General features: G+C 39.6%; 1 protein-coding gene across 2 annotated transcripts in view; it reads right to left on the reverse strand.

Annotated features, from left to right (window-relative positions):
• Positions 1-1,140: 1,140 nt before the first annotated feature.
• Positions 1,141-19,324, reverse strand: part of ALLC (allantoicase) — a 20,342-nt gene continuing 2,158 nt past the window's right edge. The window contains exons 2-12 of one of the 2 annotated variants that reach the window (XM_042444946.1): positions 17,994-18,102; positions 14,770-14,820; positions 13,414-13,501; positions 11,648-11,773; positions 9,561-9,640; positions 8,549-8,681; positions 6,423-6,578; positions 4,796-4,869; positions 3,895-4,003; positions 2,210-2,331; positions 1,141-1,468 (exon numbers count right to left, since the gene is read on the reverse strand). In XM_042444946.1, coding sequence (XP_042300880.1) covers positions 1,319-1,468; positions 2,210-2,331; positions 3,895-4,003; positions 4,796-4,869; positions 6,423-6,578; positions 8,549-8,681; positions 9,561-9,640; positions 11,648-11,773; positions 13,414-13,501; positions 14,770-14,820; positions 17,994-18,083 — 1,179 coding nt within the window. In that variant the 5' untranslated portion in view covers positions 18,084-18,102 and the 3' untranslated portion in view covers positions 1,141-1,318. Of the gene's footprint in view, positions 1,469-2,209; positions 2,332-3,894; positions 4,004-4,795; positions 4,870-6,422; positions 6,579-8,548; positions 8,682-9,560; positions 9,641-11,647; positions 11,774-13,413; positions 13,502-14,769; positions 14,821-17,993; positions 18,136-19,324 lie in introns of both variants that reach the window. The other variant, XM_042444947.1, reaches the window with a different exon arrangement.

The raw sequence follows: 19,324 nt of genomic DNA on the forward strand, positions 1-19,324 counted from the left end.
TGGATTCATATGGCTGCTCATTTTTGGCAGAGGGAGGACAAACAGATGGCAATATGTGCAGGAAAGTGAAAACAACTGAGGGTCGTGGATGGGAATGCGTGAAAATCCTCAGCAACTGGCAGAATATACTTATGGTGTAGACTAGCCCATTAATTCCTCTTCTAATTCTGCCAGGTTTTACTGCTGAAATTTCATTAGAAGGTCTGATGAGTCGAATTAATGATAAACGTGACTCAGTGCTCAGCCTTTCCATGCTCAAGTTATTGCTTTAAATGATTAGCCCTCTTCCTATTTGTCACTTGAAGGAGCTTTCTTTGAGTGAAGCGAAAAATGGAGTAGAAAGAGATGGAGGAACATGATAAATGGTGTCCATGTTTCCTCCACCTGTGTACCCTTTATTGCAGTCCAATAAATGTCCTGATAACTTACAATGGAGTCACAGGGTCAAACATCTGTTAATTAAAATTTTCCATCTGCACCATCTGATGACCATTGAATCTGATCCTTTCTAATTCATGAAAGACACCCATTATTTTCCGGTGGACCTTGAGTCTGCATGGCCACAATATTCACAATTAATTCTTCTATGAGAGACTCAAGTATGGTCTGAATTCTCTCTGGGGCTCATAGCTTCTGTTGATAAGATACGTTGGATTGATAGATCCATCTATAGTATGGTTGTTGTTGTTACCTCTCATAGTTTACACTTTTACCCCAAGGATGAAGGATGGACATCTCAGGTCCCTCTTGGGAATCTAAGTTTTGGTTAAATAGCTGCAAAATGGAAGATCGAGGGGGGCTACTTGCAATCTAAATATGTTTAGTCAAAATAAGTCCTATCAAATTCAACAGAACATTAATAGAATCAGGCTGCAAATTCATACACATATAGCATCATGTATGAATATATATTCTGATTTTCCCAGTACAGTGCTACCAAAAATATAATTATACATAAGCTTTTTCACAGATATGAGCAATGCTAAACTTTTTTTTTTTTTAAATGTCAAGGCATTTTGTCAAATGATCTTACACTCCAAGACTCCCTTAATGTTACATATGCTTTATGGATGCATGTGTTGTCTCTTAACAAATAATTCAATACAACTTAACAAATTATACAACTTCCCTCATTAGACAGACAATAAACACATATGTATTTTATTCACTCAGCTACAGAAATGATGCTGTTGTTTGTAAACAAATTATGTTTGAATCAACAACTTGGGGGAATACTTCAAGATACAGAGACGAATACATTGAGTTCTATAAAGCAGTGAGTTAAGTGCTGCAGATCCTTTTTCTTTGAAGATTTTTATTACTTCTCATGTGACAGAGTTCGTGGAAAGCCCCAGAGACGCATCCTACTTATACCTCCGTCTGGGACAAGAGTAAGTCTCACATGAGTAAACACATCCAGTGCCTCTATGATGGTAGCATCAAAAAAGTGTCTCTTGTGGGGTTTAAGCTGCAGGAGAGAAGGACATGATAAACTCAAAACATTTAAATAGTGTTTCCTAGTAGCTGTCATTGCAGCTTCAAATTCATTTTCCTATTATGAATGTTTAGTGTTGCCAAGTTTTCAAAAGAAGGCACAGCCAAAATTTATAACATGCGAGACTGAGGGTCAAGAAGTACCTATGAACAATATTGTGTTCTACCTAAATACCAAATGAAAGTACTGGTTTTAGTTAACAGCCCTGTATTTCTCTGTAAAATTAACATATTATCCAAATTCACAAATTACATGATGCACACATTTCTGTCTTAATAAAGGGTCCACAAAATATGGGAATTTTTTGACATCTTATTCAATCTATATGAAAGGGAAAGCTTTTCAGTCCTCAAAAATGAGACATCACTTCTAAGGGATACCTGCCAGCCTCACAATGGACACGATTATGAGCCTCAAATAAGAGAGATCTTTTATAGAGGGACACTTGACAACCCTATGGATGTTGCATGGTTGTAGCTTCCCCCCCCCTGAAAATTAGAGCTTCATTAGAAGTGTTTCTCTGCAAAAATACATTATAGGAAGCCTGTGCCTTCTCCTATTGACAGATGTTGCTAGACTCCTAATTCCCATCAATCTAGCCAATATGGAGGGCAGTGGAAACTGGAAGCCAACAGCGTCTAGTGAGCTATGGGTTATCAAGACTGTATTTATTGGATGGATGTATTCTTCTTGAAATGATCAAGAGATTCTTACTTTTGTTGTAGGCAACAAAATCTTCCATTTACAACTGTCTTTCCATTTTTGTGTTATGCAGTCTTTTTCTTCTTGTATGCTCAAAATACAGCCTTCAAGTTTAAAAGCATCTGGAAAGTTTCCTAATAAGTATTTTTTTAAAAAAGAAAAAGCAAATGTGATCGATAACGTCCGTATAAATTAGAGTTGCAATTCTGTAAATCAATTTGGGCAAAATGTAACTGACAAGCCGTGTATGGCCCTTCCAAACACATTTTGAGGCCACATTTTTGTTTGTTCGCCTTGTGTAAAGGTATTACTACAAATGAGAAGTGGTTAAAACATCTTGTTTCTAAGTGCCTTCAAGTCACCTGTTGATGAATGGCAACCCCATGAATTTCAGAGGGGTTTCTTAGGCAAGAACGTTCAGAAGTGGTTTTCATTGATTTACAGTCTACAGCACCAGGTAATCCTTGGCAGTCCCGCTTTGAAATACTAACCAGTCCTGATCCTTGTGGGAGAGGCTAAAAACATCACACAATTGTCCATCCCATATCCACTAGAGAGTACAAGAAGGTTTTTTAGTTAGGAAAAAAAGGTGCAGGGGCAAAGTATGGAAAATGCAGTCTTCCCAAGTCATGCGGGGCATATGTGACCCACTGACCTTTGGAAGTTGTCCTCCTTTGCTCTACCTGCTTGCCTGGGATTATGTCTAACTCAGCCCAGTAGGATTTATTTGTGAGTAGACAGACACCGGATTGGCATGTAAGGCTGTAAAAACTCCTACAAACACTGACTTACGGGGGAAACTCCCCTGGATTCAGTGAAACTGCATGCAGGTGATATTTTCAAAAGAAATTTTAAGATAATGAGTTCTATGAATATTCATTAGCAGAACACCATCTGCTTGGAAAAAAGAATAAAATATTCTGTAAATTATGCTTTAAGAGAAAATATGTTTGAGATGCATTTTAGATGGCACTTAACTCCCCACATTTTGGCAAAAATTGATAATAAATGTAAAAAATACTTGTTGGAAATGTGAAAAAGAAGTAGGAACTTGGTATCACTGTTGGTGGGGTTGTAAAGTAGACTGTGAATACGGGATCAAAATTCATGCAAAAATTATAGAAATTTTAAAAATAAACTTCACAAGAGACCCCAAATTATATATCTTAAAATATGGTGGAGGCCAAGCAATTGGAAAAGAGGTTTTACAAGGCATGGGAACCATTAATAATCTATGTGAAAGAAGCAAAGGGAAACTTTACAGCTATAATTTTTGATTAAATAGAAATAATTTGATAATATAATTTAAAAGTTTGTAACTGAATTTAAACAACTGTTAAAAAGGGCAAAAATATTTAAGGAATACAATTAATGGAACGAACTGGACAATCTGATTTAAAAATACACTGAGAGAAATGGCGATAGGTTTTATAAATGGAAGTGAAGCTTTTGAAATGGAAACACAGAGTTGGAAACAAACAAAGGAAGAAGTATTGATAAAAGCTGAGATAAAGATATTGATGATTATATTCAAGGTAATAAATATATATATATATGCAAAATTAATTTAAAAAATTGAAAAAAAGAAGAACACCATGTGCTAAAATATGTTTGCCCTTAAATTTTAGAAAACGTATTGGACCATAGTACAGATTTTACAGAGTTCTAAAAATGTTGAGGATTTAAAAGATGCTTACCTTTAAAGTAAGTTGTGTCTACTTCTATGTGTGTTATCAGACCTGAATGACCCAATCGAAAAATTGCCCACTCGTTTCCAGGAGTAAGGAGGATCCCTTTGTCATCAACCTAAGAGTAAAAGGGAGAAAAGAAATGAAAGAAATCTCTGCTACTTCCCTGCCCCCTCCAAGATCTTGAGTACTATTTGCTCCCCAAACAGGCACAGCATCCATTTATGGAGGATATCTATACCGCTCAGAAGGGGGAAAGAGAGATTTCCATTTCTATTGGTTTGATCCTCCTGCCCTCCCACTCTGTTCCCACGAACATATTTGCTGCTCACTTACCCTTCAAACACTATGGACTGGAAAAATGAATAAGGAGTGATGTGTTCTGTCCAGCTAAAGGATACTGATTCAGTGCAATAATAAAGTGCAATAAGTGGCTAGAAAGATCAGGTGGTGAATCAGGGCTAGACTATTTTTCATCAGCAGTACTGGAATACCTCTGACCATATGCAGAGTATTTTTCTTCATTACCAAAACACTGTATCTTTTGCCTCTCTATTAATTTGGAATCAAGGAACATGGCCTTCACACACCAGTGCTACAGCACATGTTTTGCATGAAAGAGTCGGGGATCCCAAACTGAGTCCCTGCTATCTTCAGTTTCTGATAATTAAGTGCTCTCCAGCTACCCTCCTCCTCTTAACAGCAGCATATGAAACAATTATTGGACAGTTTCCAATAGATGGGGATGAGGGTGTAAGTCCATCTTTGGAAACATCCCAAGGAAACACTTTAGAGATTACAGAGAGTGAAAGAACATGCAAAATCACATTCTGTTACTTTCTAATATGCTGCTATGCAAGAATGGTATTTAGAAATTTGATATTAGGTGTTTGAACCCATCTTATCTTACTTTCAAAACTGGAGGTCTTTCCAAATTTCTTCTTGTTTCCCATCCATCTTTCATGGACTTTGGCCTTCCTATGCCTACAAAAAGCAGGTGATATCTGAGAAATTCAACATTCTTAACTACAAACCACCAGCAATTATTTCTTCCAGTTCTGTGGGGGATGGCTTACTTCTAAACACAGAGTGTTACTAATTCTTTAAATAAATCATAGACAATCAATTGTATATGTTTTAATAATTGGTTTATGATGAATTGGATGAAATCAGCATATATTTGCCTATGGATATAGCAATATTTTTTCTGAGAAGTGCACTCTATAGCCAGAATTTGAATTCAAATTTAAATTAGTTTGTATGTCAAAGGAAAATAAAAAAAAGCCAATTACCCATGACTTGGAAATTTCGAGCAGTTTCACATAATTTGTGACCTGGCATATAGATTTGTTGCTCAAAGAAATGGAGCCAAAGGTTTAACTAATCATGCCACAATCTAGGATACAATTTTGTTGATCTCTACTCTTATTTTTATTCACAGCAGACTGCATCTTAATGGAAATACCTTCCTTTATAGATGTGTTGACCAGTTAATTGCAAATATATTTTTAGTTGATAAAAAGGTTTTCAGTTTATTAATTAAACTTATTCATAAATCAATTATTGCAGCTCTTGTATAACAAATAACACTTAATTTTATCCATATTATATTCATTAATACCTTATTTCCCTGGATTATTCTAACTATTCTTTGAAATTCCTTATCCCTTGGAGAAATGGGGAGTGTGAAACAAGAGAGTTTATCACATGGGAGGAATGTCTCTTAATTTTGAATGAAAAGAAACTGGGGCCAGAACGTATTCACGTGAATTCACTAGTTCAGCAAATTTACATGAATTCAAATTGCATTAGAACTGACTTCCCATTGCCTGAAAATAGCATGCCATTGTCCAAAATTGGGCATGGTAGTCTATCACGCAATAATGTTAAACCCCATGATTGCGTTCGGATTGCCATTGGATTATACTTCCAATTTCCCTTGTCTGATAATGTCCTCAGTATCTGAAACATTACATCCCTAACAATTTGACTTGCTTTACCAAGAGCCATATAACATGTAGACGCAACTTTTATTGGCGAGCCAATGTGGCACAATAGTTTGAACACTGGATTTGACTCCAGTGACCAGGGTTCAAATCTCGGTTCAGTCATGGAAACCCACTGGGTGACCCTGGGCATGTCACATACTCTCAGCCCCAGAGAATGGCAATGGCAACCACCCTCTGAATATATCTCACCAAGAAAACCCCCTGATAGGTTTGCCACTGGGTTGCCATAAGTTGGAAATGACTTGAAGGCACACAAGCCATGCAACAACAAGAAAACTATATATTGGACATGCTCAACAGTATCACTGAACTCTTATATTCCATAGATTTAGCAGGCTTTTTAATGATAGATTCATCAAACATTACTTTGTATAGTTGTTTTTTTAATCACCTTTAAGTTTACCCAGGACCAGGAGCCAAATATAGGTGCCACTGATGTGATCCAGGATATTGGCCAATGTCAGATTATACATATTACTTTAAATGAAACCAAACAACGACTATAAACAAAGTGCAATATTTTCTTACCTAAGATATTTTGAGGGTGACCCAACTGAGTATCACTGTATCCAACACAGATACCTCCATTCACCATTGCAACCAAATCACTGAGGTCATTCAAGCCAGAAAGTGACCAGTCTCTCAGCATTGTGCCATAGACTTTTAAACGTGAAATCCCACCATCTAGAGGAGGAAAATAATACTTAATTTGTGGTAAGGAGAGAAAGTAACTACAGTGAACCCTTGTTATCCACTGGGATTTGGTTCAAGCCCCCACCCCTTCCATGGATACCGAAATCCATGGGTGCTCAAGTCCCATTAAATACAATGGCATAGTAAAATGATGTCACTTATATAAACCTGAACTAACATTTTCTGGTGTCTACAAGAAGCTCACAGGCAAAGATGTTGGGTTTCAGTTTCCAGAATTTCAGTTGCAAAGGGCAAAATAACGACTGAATAAAACAGTTAATTGTTCATATCTCTTATAAGTGATGTCTTCTTAACAGAGGGTTGGACTGATGGCCTTTGAGTTCTCTTCTAACTGATTCTATGATGAAGGGACCACATGGATTGGGACTCACTCTCTGAGATTTTCGCCTCCATCCTAAGAAAACCAGTTTGAAATTGGCTATCATTGGCACGTTTTACATTTTATAGCCCCTACATTTGTCTCCAGATGTGCCAGTACCATCTTATTAAGGGACTCATTGTATTCTGCCTCACACAGGACAAATATGGTTAGATCTCAAAGGAATTGCCTTTGTTTCTAACAACAGACAAAAGTTTGCTGCCTTGTCATGCTTTATGTCTCAAATGCTAGGTGGTGCAGGCTGTGCCAGGTGATATGTCAGAGAAGGAGTGACACTCTACCCACTGTGGCTGTTGCAGAGGTGCTGCTGACAACCAGGAGCCCCATCTGGATCTGATGGGGTTTCTGACCAGCTGGGAAGGAGAAGTGGCAGCAGCAACCGTGGTGCCAAGACTCCTCCCCTGCCTTTTAAATATATGTGTGTGTGTGTGTGTGTATATATATATATATATACTGTATATATATTTGTATTGGTTATCAACACATCACACATAGCACATGACATCCACTATCAGATATATTCCACTCAAACACATGTAATACAAACGCATGTTACACACAATTATAAATTCAACATAAACACATACACCTAACCCCACATCATACACAATTAACTAAAAGGACCCATCGTTGCACTGAGTTCTGAGTGTGCAGCACAGCGGATCAAAACACCCAAGCTGATGATCTTGTCCAGAAATTCAAAAGATTTGCAAGGCAAGGCCATCCAATGTCCACTCTTGCTTATGTCAATGAGCCCAAGGACTTATTGAGAATATTGCTACTGCAATATTGCAGCTACAGAACATCAACATTAACTTTAAAAGTCATCAGTACCAAGGCAAATAGCCCCAATGGATGCCTACTTGAAATAGAATATTGACTTGCTGGTGCTCACTCTTGCAAACAGTGGTGCATAGCAGTGCTTTATAGGAAACTGCAGGGTTAGACTAAGAAAGAAATTACTGGAAGGGGACAAACAAGTGCATTAACGCTAACACTGAGTTGCTGATTTATTCCTGGAACTGTCAGTGTACAGGCACTTTCCATAGACTCAGATTCATTTCATAAGGGCTGAGAAATGTTCACTTTGTTCTCATTTTTACTACAAGTTCCTCAGATTCACTCTTTGTTCTGTAGTAGGAGTTAATTTTTGCTCTATCATTGCAATAGTTTATATTAGCCCATAGACATATACAGGTTATTACAGTGTGCCCTTGCCTTATGCAGGGGATCCGTTCTGGACACACACACACACCCCATGTAAGGCAAATTTAGCATATGCTCAAGCCCCTTTGAAAATAATAGGGCTCATGTATGTGGTAGTGCACACCATGCACACCACGGGCATACACACCATTTCCTGTATGTCGTGCTGTGTATAGCATGCCCGTGTATGATGCAGGTACACTGTATATGTCTACATATACAGGGACTTATGTAATAGTCAGAAACACAAACCTACAGTTTGCATTTAGGTTGCCATTAGCTGTTAATAGATAGGACTGAGTGGAAATAGAGCTCCCAAATAAGTCTCTTGACACACAAACTAAATAGATCTTACCTGGATATATATTGAGTCTTAGGTGAGTCCACCTTTCCTTTGAAGTCACAGAAAAATAGTTGTGGCCAATATCAAGGTTTCCAGATTTTATTTCTGACATGCAAACCAAGAATGTCCATTCATCTGATCTCATCTGAAAACAAATGCTTGGACTTTATCATGAGATTGTACTCTTCTAGAACATGGTCACATAGCCAAAAAAACTATTTCTAACTACCATTCTACACTGGGCTTCACACACCCCTTTTTATAGCTGTTTCATGAAGATTCCACTCATCTGATTAACTGAAATCACCTGTTTGTTTTACAGTTTGTTTTCTGCTTGCCACTCCCTTTTCAGTAAAACTCAGTTATTCATTTGTAAAATACATACTATTGTTTTACTATCACCAACAAAAATAGTCTTATGTTTAAAACAGTCTTATGTTTCCTGGGGTGGGGGCAGTTTCCTGATTTGGAACAGACTTGATTAATTACTGGCAAATTAAAGCCAACAGCCAAAGCAGCAATTAATCTGCCAGAGATTAATCAAATCTGAAGTTGAACAACAAGAACAGCAGAACCAGGTTAATGAAATAAAAGTTGTTTTTAACTGCCTATTTACATATCAAGTCATGAGTGAATGTGTGGGTGAAACTCAGGAACTGGGCTACTTGGCTGCAAAAGGAGGCAGGGTGGGGAACAGTGAGCAAAGTTTTTTCTTCTCAGCTTCTCTGCCCCAGGGTTTTTTTTGGGGGGGAGGATGGGTGTTTGCCAATGGAGAGGGGAAATGTTGAAGAGCTTCTCAGTTACCTTTTCCAATTAAATTGAAATGTCTACCCCTTTTCCTTCTCTCCCGATCACTGGTAAGCAAGGGACACCTAAGCCATAGCTTTGTTAAATACCACACCAATTAACTGAGGACAGCCAAGACGTAGTGCCTCAGCAATTTCATACATCACACAATTGTTTTGATATGAAAATCACAGAATGAGCCATGATCTAGTCTTTTTGCTCTCCAGGTTCACAGTACCTTTTCTGCAACCTTCAATTCTTCATCTGAAGATGCAGTCCCTATTCTGTTCCCTCTCGATGGCAGCGCTGGTACCTCCTCTGCAAAGACAATATGCCCAATAGAAGTGTAACAGAAAAGTGTACCACCCAACTGCTTAATAAGTCTGCTTCCAAATAGATAATGTTTTATAACAGGGATGAGGAATGTTTAACTCTCTAGCTGTTTCAGACTTCAACTCCTGGAAGCCCTAGCCATCAGGATGAATTATAGAGGCTTGTGGGAAGTTATAGTCCAAAATAAGTGGAATGCCACAAGTTCCCTTACTCATGGTTTGGAATTACTGTTATAATTATAGCATATTATACAAGAAATAGAATGCTTGACAAACTATTGATGTTACTTGGCCAAGGAAAGATTTACTTTGGGAAACTGAGGACCAAATTAAGATATGGCAGCAGAGATACACAAATACATTTCTTGATGTCTTTCCCTGCCCAGGGCGACTGAGAATTAACACCTTCTAGTGTTGCCAGGTTTTCAAAATAGCAGTAAGAGACAATCAAAATACATGACATTCAGAACTAAAATCAGTAGTTATTAACAGGTTTGTGGTCTACCTAAATACCAAACAAAGTATCATTTGCAATTAATATAGCCATGTATTTTGTCCCCATTGATATATTACATTATGCCTACATTTCTGTCTTTTAGAAAAGCCCATACTCCAAACTATAAGGGGAGGGTTGACATCTCTTATAATAAGGGATACCTGCCAGCCCTAGACCCAGCTCATAACACAATCCCCATCCAAATTCAATGCCTGCCCCAAGGACTACTTTTAGCAAAAATAAAAGATGTCAAAAATGCATTCACAGATCCCTCATATTCATCCAGTCATGCTTTTAATTTGCACACTGATATGGTGTCAGAGATAGTTAAAATGTGGCCCTCCAGATGCTGCTGTACTACAACTCCCATTACTTCAAACCATCATAGTCAGTAGTGAGGAATGCTGAAAGCTGAAGTCCAACAATATCTGGAAACCCTGTTTGCTCTCTTTGGGGGTTGGCGACCGGACTGGACTGATGCAAAGTCACACTATGCCTCTGAATCTGGAAATGACAACATGTTTTATCTTCACCTATTTCCCAGCCAAGGGAACTTTGGGCATTGGAGCAGCCATTATTTTTAAACCAAAAACAATTCCACGCATTGGGGGTGTAGAGCCAAGAAATAGGTTGGGGCTGCATTTGACCTTCAGGTCTCACTTACTCCATCTCAGTGTAAATTAAATATTATCATAGCACCTGAAAAAGCCTGCTTAATTCTCTCCCATGTCCACAGTGAATATCTTTTGGCTAAAAACACCTAGAAGACCACAGTTGCCCACTCCTACCTTAAAGAACAGTTTCTCACTGGCAAAGCTGTTCCCATGAGAAGTACTTCCAGGAGAAGGACTCCTGGCACTAGTCACACAAGATGCTGTGCAGCTTTTCCATCTCTTCCTCCTTAACAGATTATTTACGAAATTCAAAAGGATGGAGGAAGCATTTGGAAAAACTACAGAGTTACAAGTAGAAAACATCTAGACTTCCTTCCCCGATGATGTTCTATCAATTGGTAAAATGACTGCATTATAAAAGCCACGGCTGGCATCCTATTGGGAAGTTATATCATTGTAAAATGATTTATGGTCATGTAAAGCTGAACTGGGCCATTGCACAACATTTATATTCTCAGTAGGGGAGTGGAAGCATATCTATGCCATCAGGACCACTTCGCAAGGGCAGCCAGCAGTGTGGTTGTTGGACAATGGCCTCAATATATTCCAATACACAATATGTCCCAATGCACAGTGTGTCCTATTGCACAACAGGATATCTTGAGCTGTGTACTATTCTGCATCACTGCAATTCACTAGCATGGCTGTGCATTGTGTCAGCAATATAGATCTGCCATTGTAAAGATATACATCATAGCCTCTAATGCAGGATTTCAATCCTTGTCTGTAAGCACCCCAGTTCACAAGCAATTAGTCTTTTCCTTTTTCAACGAAGCACCACAGGCCTTCTGCTCTATGTCAAAGTTTGTAAGATCTTAGTTACCTGGCTTCAAGCGTGCAGCTTGGACGGATATCTGAGGAGCACAGTTTCCCGCCAGATAAGATGTGTCCACCTCAATCCCATAAATAATACCTGGCACTCCCAGCTGAATGATGCACCAATCATGACCTTAAAAAGATAGGTATATTTTAAAGGATAGCACCTAAGCTAGTCCTCTTTTAAGTTAGTGTAAGTTTTGAAATGAGAAAAAGTGAAAGTAATATAGCCAAGACAGATAAAACACAAACATACAAGAAATCCAAGTGTAGTCAGAGAAATGTGCCTGGATATCTCTTTTCTTTTTGTGAAATAAAATGGAGTCATGTGGTACTGTGAAAAATAATCAAACTATGAAGTCCATCCCAAAATATATTTATTTGTAATATTTATTTATTTATAACCTTTTCCCAAATATAAACCTTGTAATCAAATTATTTATAACCTCAAGTTGAAAACATGTAACATGAATCAAAACCATTTGTCGTATGCACTGTTGGTTTACTAATAACCATTACAACAGTGATGAGGAACTTGTGGTCTTATCATCACTAGCTATGCTGCTGGGGGCTGATAGGAGTTAAACTCCATCAACATCTGGAGAGTCACAGAGGATATGTTTCACACAACCAATCATGAGATAGTTATCAGAACTATCTAAGGCACGGTATAGACCGCCATAAAGCGCCATACTCCTGCCGATTCTAGGGTTAGAGAGTACGCACCAACCACACTCTCCCTAACCCTAGTATGTGTGGATGGCCCCGTCGTTATGAGGCACCGTCCACATGGGGAACATAATGAGAACAGCACACATGCGCCATGTCCAAATGGCGCGACGCACGCGTGATGTCACTTATGGCGGCCTGGCAGAGACATGGGAAAGAGTTCCAAAACAGAGCTCCTTTTGGGCATGTGCATCATTGGCGCGGCAACCAAATGGCTGCGCCAGCAATGTAGAGGAGAAAGGAGCCACAGTGGCAGCCTATTTCTCCTCTTTAGCGCCAGGGTGTCCGCTTTTTTGCCGCTTCTCTTTGGCCTGGAAAAATAGCGGATTGGGGTCTCAAGGCTGCCGGTGAGGCTGCCCTGGCCCCAATCCACTGCAAAAAGGGGCGGTCTGTACTGCGCCTAAATTGCTCTTCATATGCAATTGCATCTATTTCAATAGCACTATTTCGCAACTTAAGAGCAATATTTTTATACTCTACACCCATCTATCACAAACTGTTCTTATGTTTTGGACCTCTAGACATTTGGGGCTTCAGCTTCCAGAATCCTAAACCCATTTGTTTATTGGATTTATATCCCACCTTTCTCCCAAAATAGAATTCAAGACAGCTATGCAATTCAAGGTGGCAGACCCATACTGGCTAGGGCTTCTGGAAGTGGAAGTGTAATGCATCCAGAAAGTAAAGGTATAATGTAAAGTATAAACGGGCTTTTTAAATATATATATATCATGTAAGTAGATTATTAACTGTCACCTCTTTTAAATGTAAGATTATTCTAATATATAATTATTCTCTCAACTTGTCCATTAATTTGACTATTTGTCAGAAAACATTATACATGAAAATTAGCTATTCATTACAGTGTTCACAGTGATCCTATAAACAACTAATACCTATAGTTTAGGAAGATTCTTCAAATTTTGCTGGCTATGGTCTCCATTATGTGATAATGAAAACCCCAATAGATTCAGTTTAGTCTTTCCAAAGCTAGATTCTCCTCTGCTTCTTATTTGTGGCTTAGCTACTGAAACAGTGCTTTACCTGGAATCCGTTTTCTCCTGGTTTCCCATCCATCCCTCCACTTCCCATATTCAGTGAACAGGTCTGCATGAAATACTGGCCTTGGTTTCTAAACAAACAAATAACAATCTAAATGCCTGAAAACCAACACTTCATTAAAACAACTTCTGTCATAAACAAGTAATTTAACAAGGTTTCAGGTTATCACATTCTGCTTATCCGTAGCATGCTGTTGAGATCCCTGTGCTCATTTAGCACCCATGGCTACTGAAGGCATGGATTGTTGTTCTTGTGTGCCTTGAAGTCATTTCTGACTTATGGCGACCCTAAGGCCTAGCACAGGGTTTCCTTGGCAAGATTTGTTCAGGGGAGTTTCCCATTACCTGAGGCTGGGAGCATGTGACTTGCCCAAGGCCATCCACTGGGTTTCATGGCCAAGCTGGGAGTCAAACCCTGATTTCCAGAGTCATAGCCCAACACTCAAACCACTACCCCACACTGGCTAGGGAACTCTAAATTTCAAATGCATTCTCTTATCAAGAGGAAGTTACTCTCTGCCCTTTGACTACTCACTGCTTAAAGACATATATAACATGCCCTCCAAGATTTCATGGCTGAATGGGACACCTATAGCCAAGCAACATCAGAATGTGGTCAAGATGGCAAAAGTTATTAATGAAGAAGAATATACAAGATCACAGAGGCTGCAACAGTTTGCTTTTGACCTGAGCCTATAACAAAGGGCAAGGTTTCACCTACCTATCTCCTCTCCCCATGGCTGAGTTGAGTACAAACTACTTTTGCACTTTCAGGTAATTTTGCAGCAATGAACTAAGCTGGGGGCAAAGGGAAAAGAAGGAGGAGAAAGAATCTGGGACATTTTAAAAGCAACTGAAAAAGTGGGACAACAGAGGATTGATCAAGAGTGTCCCTGGCAAACTGGGACAGTTGGAGGGCATAAACATAATAGTCTTAATTGTGCATTGTTAGAGTCTTGGTTAGAATCTGGTTAGAATCCAAAGAAGTTCTAGATGCATTTAAAAAAAGAAAAGGTCTAATTATAACCAACTCTAGGGGACAGTGCTCATCTCCGCTACTAAGCTAAAGAGCCAGCATTGTCCGAGGACTGCTCTGGTGGTCATGTGGCCAGCAAGACTGCACCGAATGCTGTTACCTTCCCACTGAAGTGGTACCTCTTTATCTACTTGCATTTACATGCTTTTGAACTGTTAGGTGGGCAGAAGCTGGGACTAATGATAAGAGGTCACCCCATCATGCAGCACACGGTCATCGGACTGCCAAACTTCAGATCTTCTAATCATCAAAACTGGTGTCTTAATCACTAAGTCACCACATCTCTAGATGCATTTTACCTACCTTTAGGAGATTTTCTGCTGGAGCAAAAAAGTCATCTGTTGCAAATAAAACCTGTATAAAATAAATTAGAATTATGAATTGTTAAAAGAAATTTATAATTTACTTACAGAATCTAATTTACAAATTACTAGCAGCTTTATTTCATACACAGCACTGTAGATAACCAAAACAAGGGCCAGTTGTTACTGTGGCACATCATCCCTCCCACTCCCATTTGCACTGCTTTGTATGCAGAATTCTCATACCTGCCTGTGGATAGAAAGCAGTACTCAGTGGGAAAACAATAAAGGAACAGGAGTGTATACAGCTATATCAGTATTTAATTTTAATTTGATTTATTAATGTGTATGCTGTTTCCATGATAAAGCTGTACATTTTCATCCCTCCACCCATCGGTATGCCTTCACAATATCCAAGTCATCCTTTGCCACAGTATCACTTTCTCCTTCTTTGCTTATGTATGTATGTTTGCTGGACTATAAATCTATATATAGGAGCCATTTCTGATTTTATATTTTATTCAATACTTTTATTTGAACGTACTTTCAAAAGGTAATTACAGCTTGAGTCTCCCTTATCCAAAATTCCAAAATCAGAAATACTCCAAAAACCAAATCTTTTTTCATGAGTGAGATGGTGACACCTTTGCTTTCTGATGGTTCAGTGTACAGAAACTTTGGGTGTAGCCACACAGAGGAATTAAAGCAGTTTGATACCACTTGTAACTGCCACAACTTTATCCTATGGAACCCTGGGATTGGTAGTTTGGTGAGGCACCAGAGCTCTCTGATAGACCAGGCTGAGTACCTCACCAAACTACAAATCCCAGGATTCTGTGGGACAGTCATAGCAGTTAAAATGGTGTCAAATGGCTTTAATTCTGCAGCATGGCTATGCACCTCATTTCATTTACAAAATAATTTTAAAACATTGTATAAAATTACCTTCAGGCATATACAAAACATAAGTTAATTTTGTGTTTAAACTTGGATCCCATCTCCAAGATATCTCATTATGTACATATACATATATACATATACATATATACATATACAGGCATCCCAAAATCCAAAATGCTTCTGGTCCCAAGGATTTCACATAAGAGTGGTTCAACCTGTGGAATGCCCTCCCCTTTCAGGGATGATTGGTGCCAACACTGCCCTTATTTCAGTGCCAAGCATTTGCAGCCTAATGAGATCATGGCTCCATTTTGCATCTATCAGTTTCAAATGTTATGTTCTGTTTGAAATGTTAAATGGTTTTAAAGAAATTTACATTTTTAAATTGTTTTTATTTGTTTTAAATTCTTGAACTGGAGCCCTGGTGGTGCAATGGTTAAATGCCTGTACTGCAGCCACTCACTCACAAGCCACAAGGTTGCGAGTTCAATACCAGTGAAAGGACTCAAGCTCAAATCAGGCTTGCATCCTTCCAAGGTCACTAAAATGAGTACCCAGATTGTTGGGGGCAATTAGCTAACAGTTGTAAACCGCTTAGAGACTGTTTAGGTGGTATGAAGAGGTATATAAATGAAGCTGCTATTGCTATTTTTTTTATAGGTAGCAATAGCAATAGCTAGTACATTTAGGGTTGCCATAAGTCGGGACTTCCAAACTGGGACAAATGAAGGACAAATGTAGGACACTTTTTTTAAAATGGAGGACACATGAAAAATTTGATAATTTTTTAAAAATGTTAATATAAATGCATGTTTCTTCGGCTGCTCAAAATGGAGGACATTTTGGCATTATTCCTAGACAGATGGCTGAAATGTACTTCTCTTTCTGGCCAAACACCCCCCCGCCCAATTCTACAACTACATTTCTCACTCCCAAGCAGGCATAGGATTTGCAAGACCACAGGCACCCCCTTTTGCCACTGCAAACTACATGTCCCACTCCCAAGCAGGCATAGGATTTGAAAGAAGGTCCCTTTGCAAACTAACTCACACAGCTGGGTCTTTGCATGATAATAATAATAATATTGATAAACAGGGAAGCCAAAAACAGTACCCCCAGCCCAGAGGCCTACCTTTGGTCCACTCCTCTGCTGCCTTGGTCTGCTGCTGCTTTTACTGCTGCAGCTGCCTGCCTCTGGCCTCCGCTGCTGCCCGCCTCTGCCTCAGTCCCTTGATGGCCCACATGGCCGCGCCGCCAGGGACTAAAAAGAGGAGAGCTCCTCCTCTTTAACCTGGGTGGCCAATGGGGGCAGAGAGGTGGAACAGCCCCGCCCCCTGCCAGCAGTCACAGACTCCTGAAGCAGGGGGCGGGCTGTTCCGCTATTGGTCAGCCCAGCCTGCCAGCCAACCAGAGGAGCTCCAGGCTCCTACACAGCCCTGAGCACGCCCGCGCAGAACTGTGAGCGTGGGCGCGTGGGGCGCACAGGGCCAAGGCGGGTGCCAAAGCCCGCGCCGGCAGCGGCAGCGGCCAGGGGAACGGCTGCAACAGCTGCAATGGTGGTGGCGGAGGCGGTAGTGGCCGCAAGAACAGCCAAAGGCGCCACTGCAGTGGCGCGGTAACAAAACCTGTGGGTGGTGGCAAACCCGGGACAAGTGCCAAACCGGGGCGGGACCGTGCAGAACGGTCCAAAACCTTGAAAGTCCCGCCCCCCACCGGGATATGGCATCCCTAAGTACATTTCAATACTACATATCAGTGAATTAGCACTCCCTAAGTGGTTTACAATATGTAAGTTTACAGTGTTACAATGTGTAAGCCAATTGCCCCCCAACAAGCTGGGTATTCATACCGACCTACGAAAGGAATAAATGAATAAATCATTTTACCGACTCTAAATAAATCATTTTACCAACCTATGAAAGGTACCCTTACTGACTGTACTACTCTTTGATTTCTGTTGATAAAGGGCAGATTACAGATAAAATAATTACAATAGGTCCTTGGTATCCGCTAGGGTTTTGTTCCGGAACCCCCCGTGGATAACAAAATCCGTGCGTGCGCAAGTCCCATTAAATACAATGGCATAGTAAAATGGGGTCCCTAATATAAAATGGAAAATCAAGGTTTCCTATTTGGAATTTATACTTTTTTGGAAAATTTTCAAGCTGTGGATGCTTGAATCTGTGGATAAAAAATCCGTAGATAAGGAGGGCTGACTGTAAACAATTGCTCTTTTTTGTGTGTGTCATTTTATAAAACTGCCAAAGCTAACCATTATCTGCATTTTTAAACCTTGCTTGTTTAAACAAATTCCACTGAACGTACCTTTCCTCCTACAGTTTCACATCCCAAGTCATTCAGATGTAGAAAGTCAGGTAAGACATTGGGCTTTTCTTCTTTGTGGTGAGCCATCATTTTTCTCCAAAAGTTACAGCTGCAATTAAAAAAACAAACACCTGTATTCTTCCTCAATAAGGAGAGAAAAATAAAGGGAGGGTAAAAGTCATCCAGTGAAGAACTGGAGATTCTTAACCAGATCTATCACTTGTTGGGAGAAATTGTAAATCTTAATGATTTCTAATTTTTAATTGACTGAATCTGTATTAATTTTCACATTTATTTTACACACACACACACACATGCTAGGATCCTTGAGTAAACTAACTTAGAAAAACTCACCAAAGGAAAGTTTCTTGTTACTTTCTCTATTTTACAGCCACCTATGAGTATGTATGTACCTTCAAGTTGCCTGTCAATTTATGATGACCCCCATGGACTTCATAGGGTTTTCTTAGACAAGGAGTATACAGAGGTAGTTTTGCCAGTGCCTCACTCTGAAATATAGCCTGCAACATCTGGTATTAATTGGTATCCAAGTACTAAGCAGAGTTGACCATGCTGAGTTTCCAAGATCAGATAGTATCTGATGTCTTTAGAGTATCAGGCTCCCTCATAAGAAAATGATTAATCTCCTCTGAATAAATCATGCCAAGAAAACTCTAACATAGCATATTCTCCAGCCATCATGGTTTGACAGGGACAGTCCAAATTAACATTGCCATACCAGTTTTCAGCTGCTTTTAAAATATCCCAGTTTCCTGCCTCTCCTCACATTTTCCCAATTTGTCTTCAGATTGCCTTCATAGATGCAAACTAAATGAAAGTGCAAAACTAGCTCAGGGGGGAGGGGGGAAGAGGAGTGGAAGAGGCAGAATTTTGCTGTTCCCAGTAGGCTCAGGCAAAAACCAGCTGCTGCACCCTCTTCTAACTTGTGTTTTCCTTCTGTGTTAATAAAATTGGCTGTCATGACCACACTCAGATATTGTTTAGCCACACATGTTCCAGTTTTCACCTATAACTTGTTGTAGGGTATATGAAGTCATGTACCGTTCTGGTAGTCAAGGTCTGCTATCTCAGCCCAAGATTTCCTCTGCCCCATCTCGGATTCGCCCCTTTTCACTTGCTGCCCCTCACTCCTGGAACCTTCTTCCCCCACAAGCAAGAGCCATCACTTCTTTAACCAGCTTCAAAACGGAGTTGAAAACCATCCTGTTCAGAAAAGCCTTCCCAGGCATTGCATAATTGTCACTTACTATCTGATGTTCTTGTGGTGCCTGTTTATTGAACCATTTCCTGTATTGCTATGTACTGTATAT

Source organism: Sceloporus undulatus, chromosome 1 (assembly GCF_019175285.1).
Source record: "Sceloporus undulatus isolate JIND9_A2432 ecotype Alabama chromosome 1, SceUnd_v1.1, whole genome shotgun sequence".
Lineage (NCBI taxonomy): Eukaryota > Metazoa > Chordata > Lepidosauria > Squamata > Phrynosomatidae > Sceloporus > Sceloporus undulatus.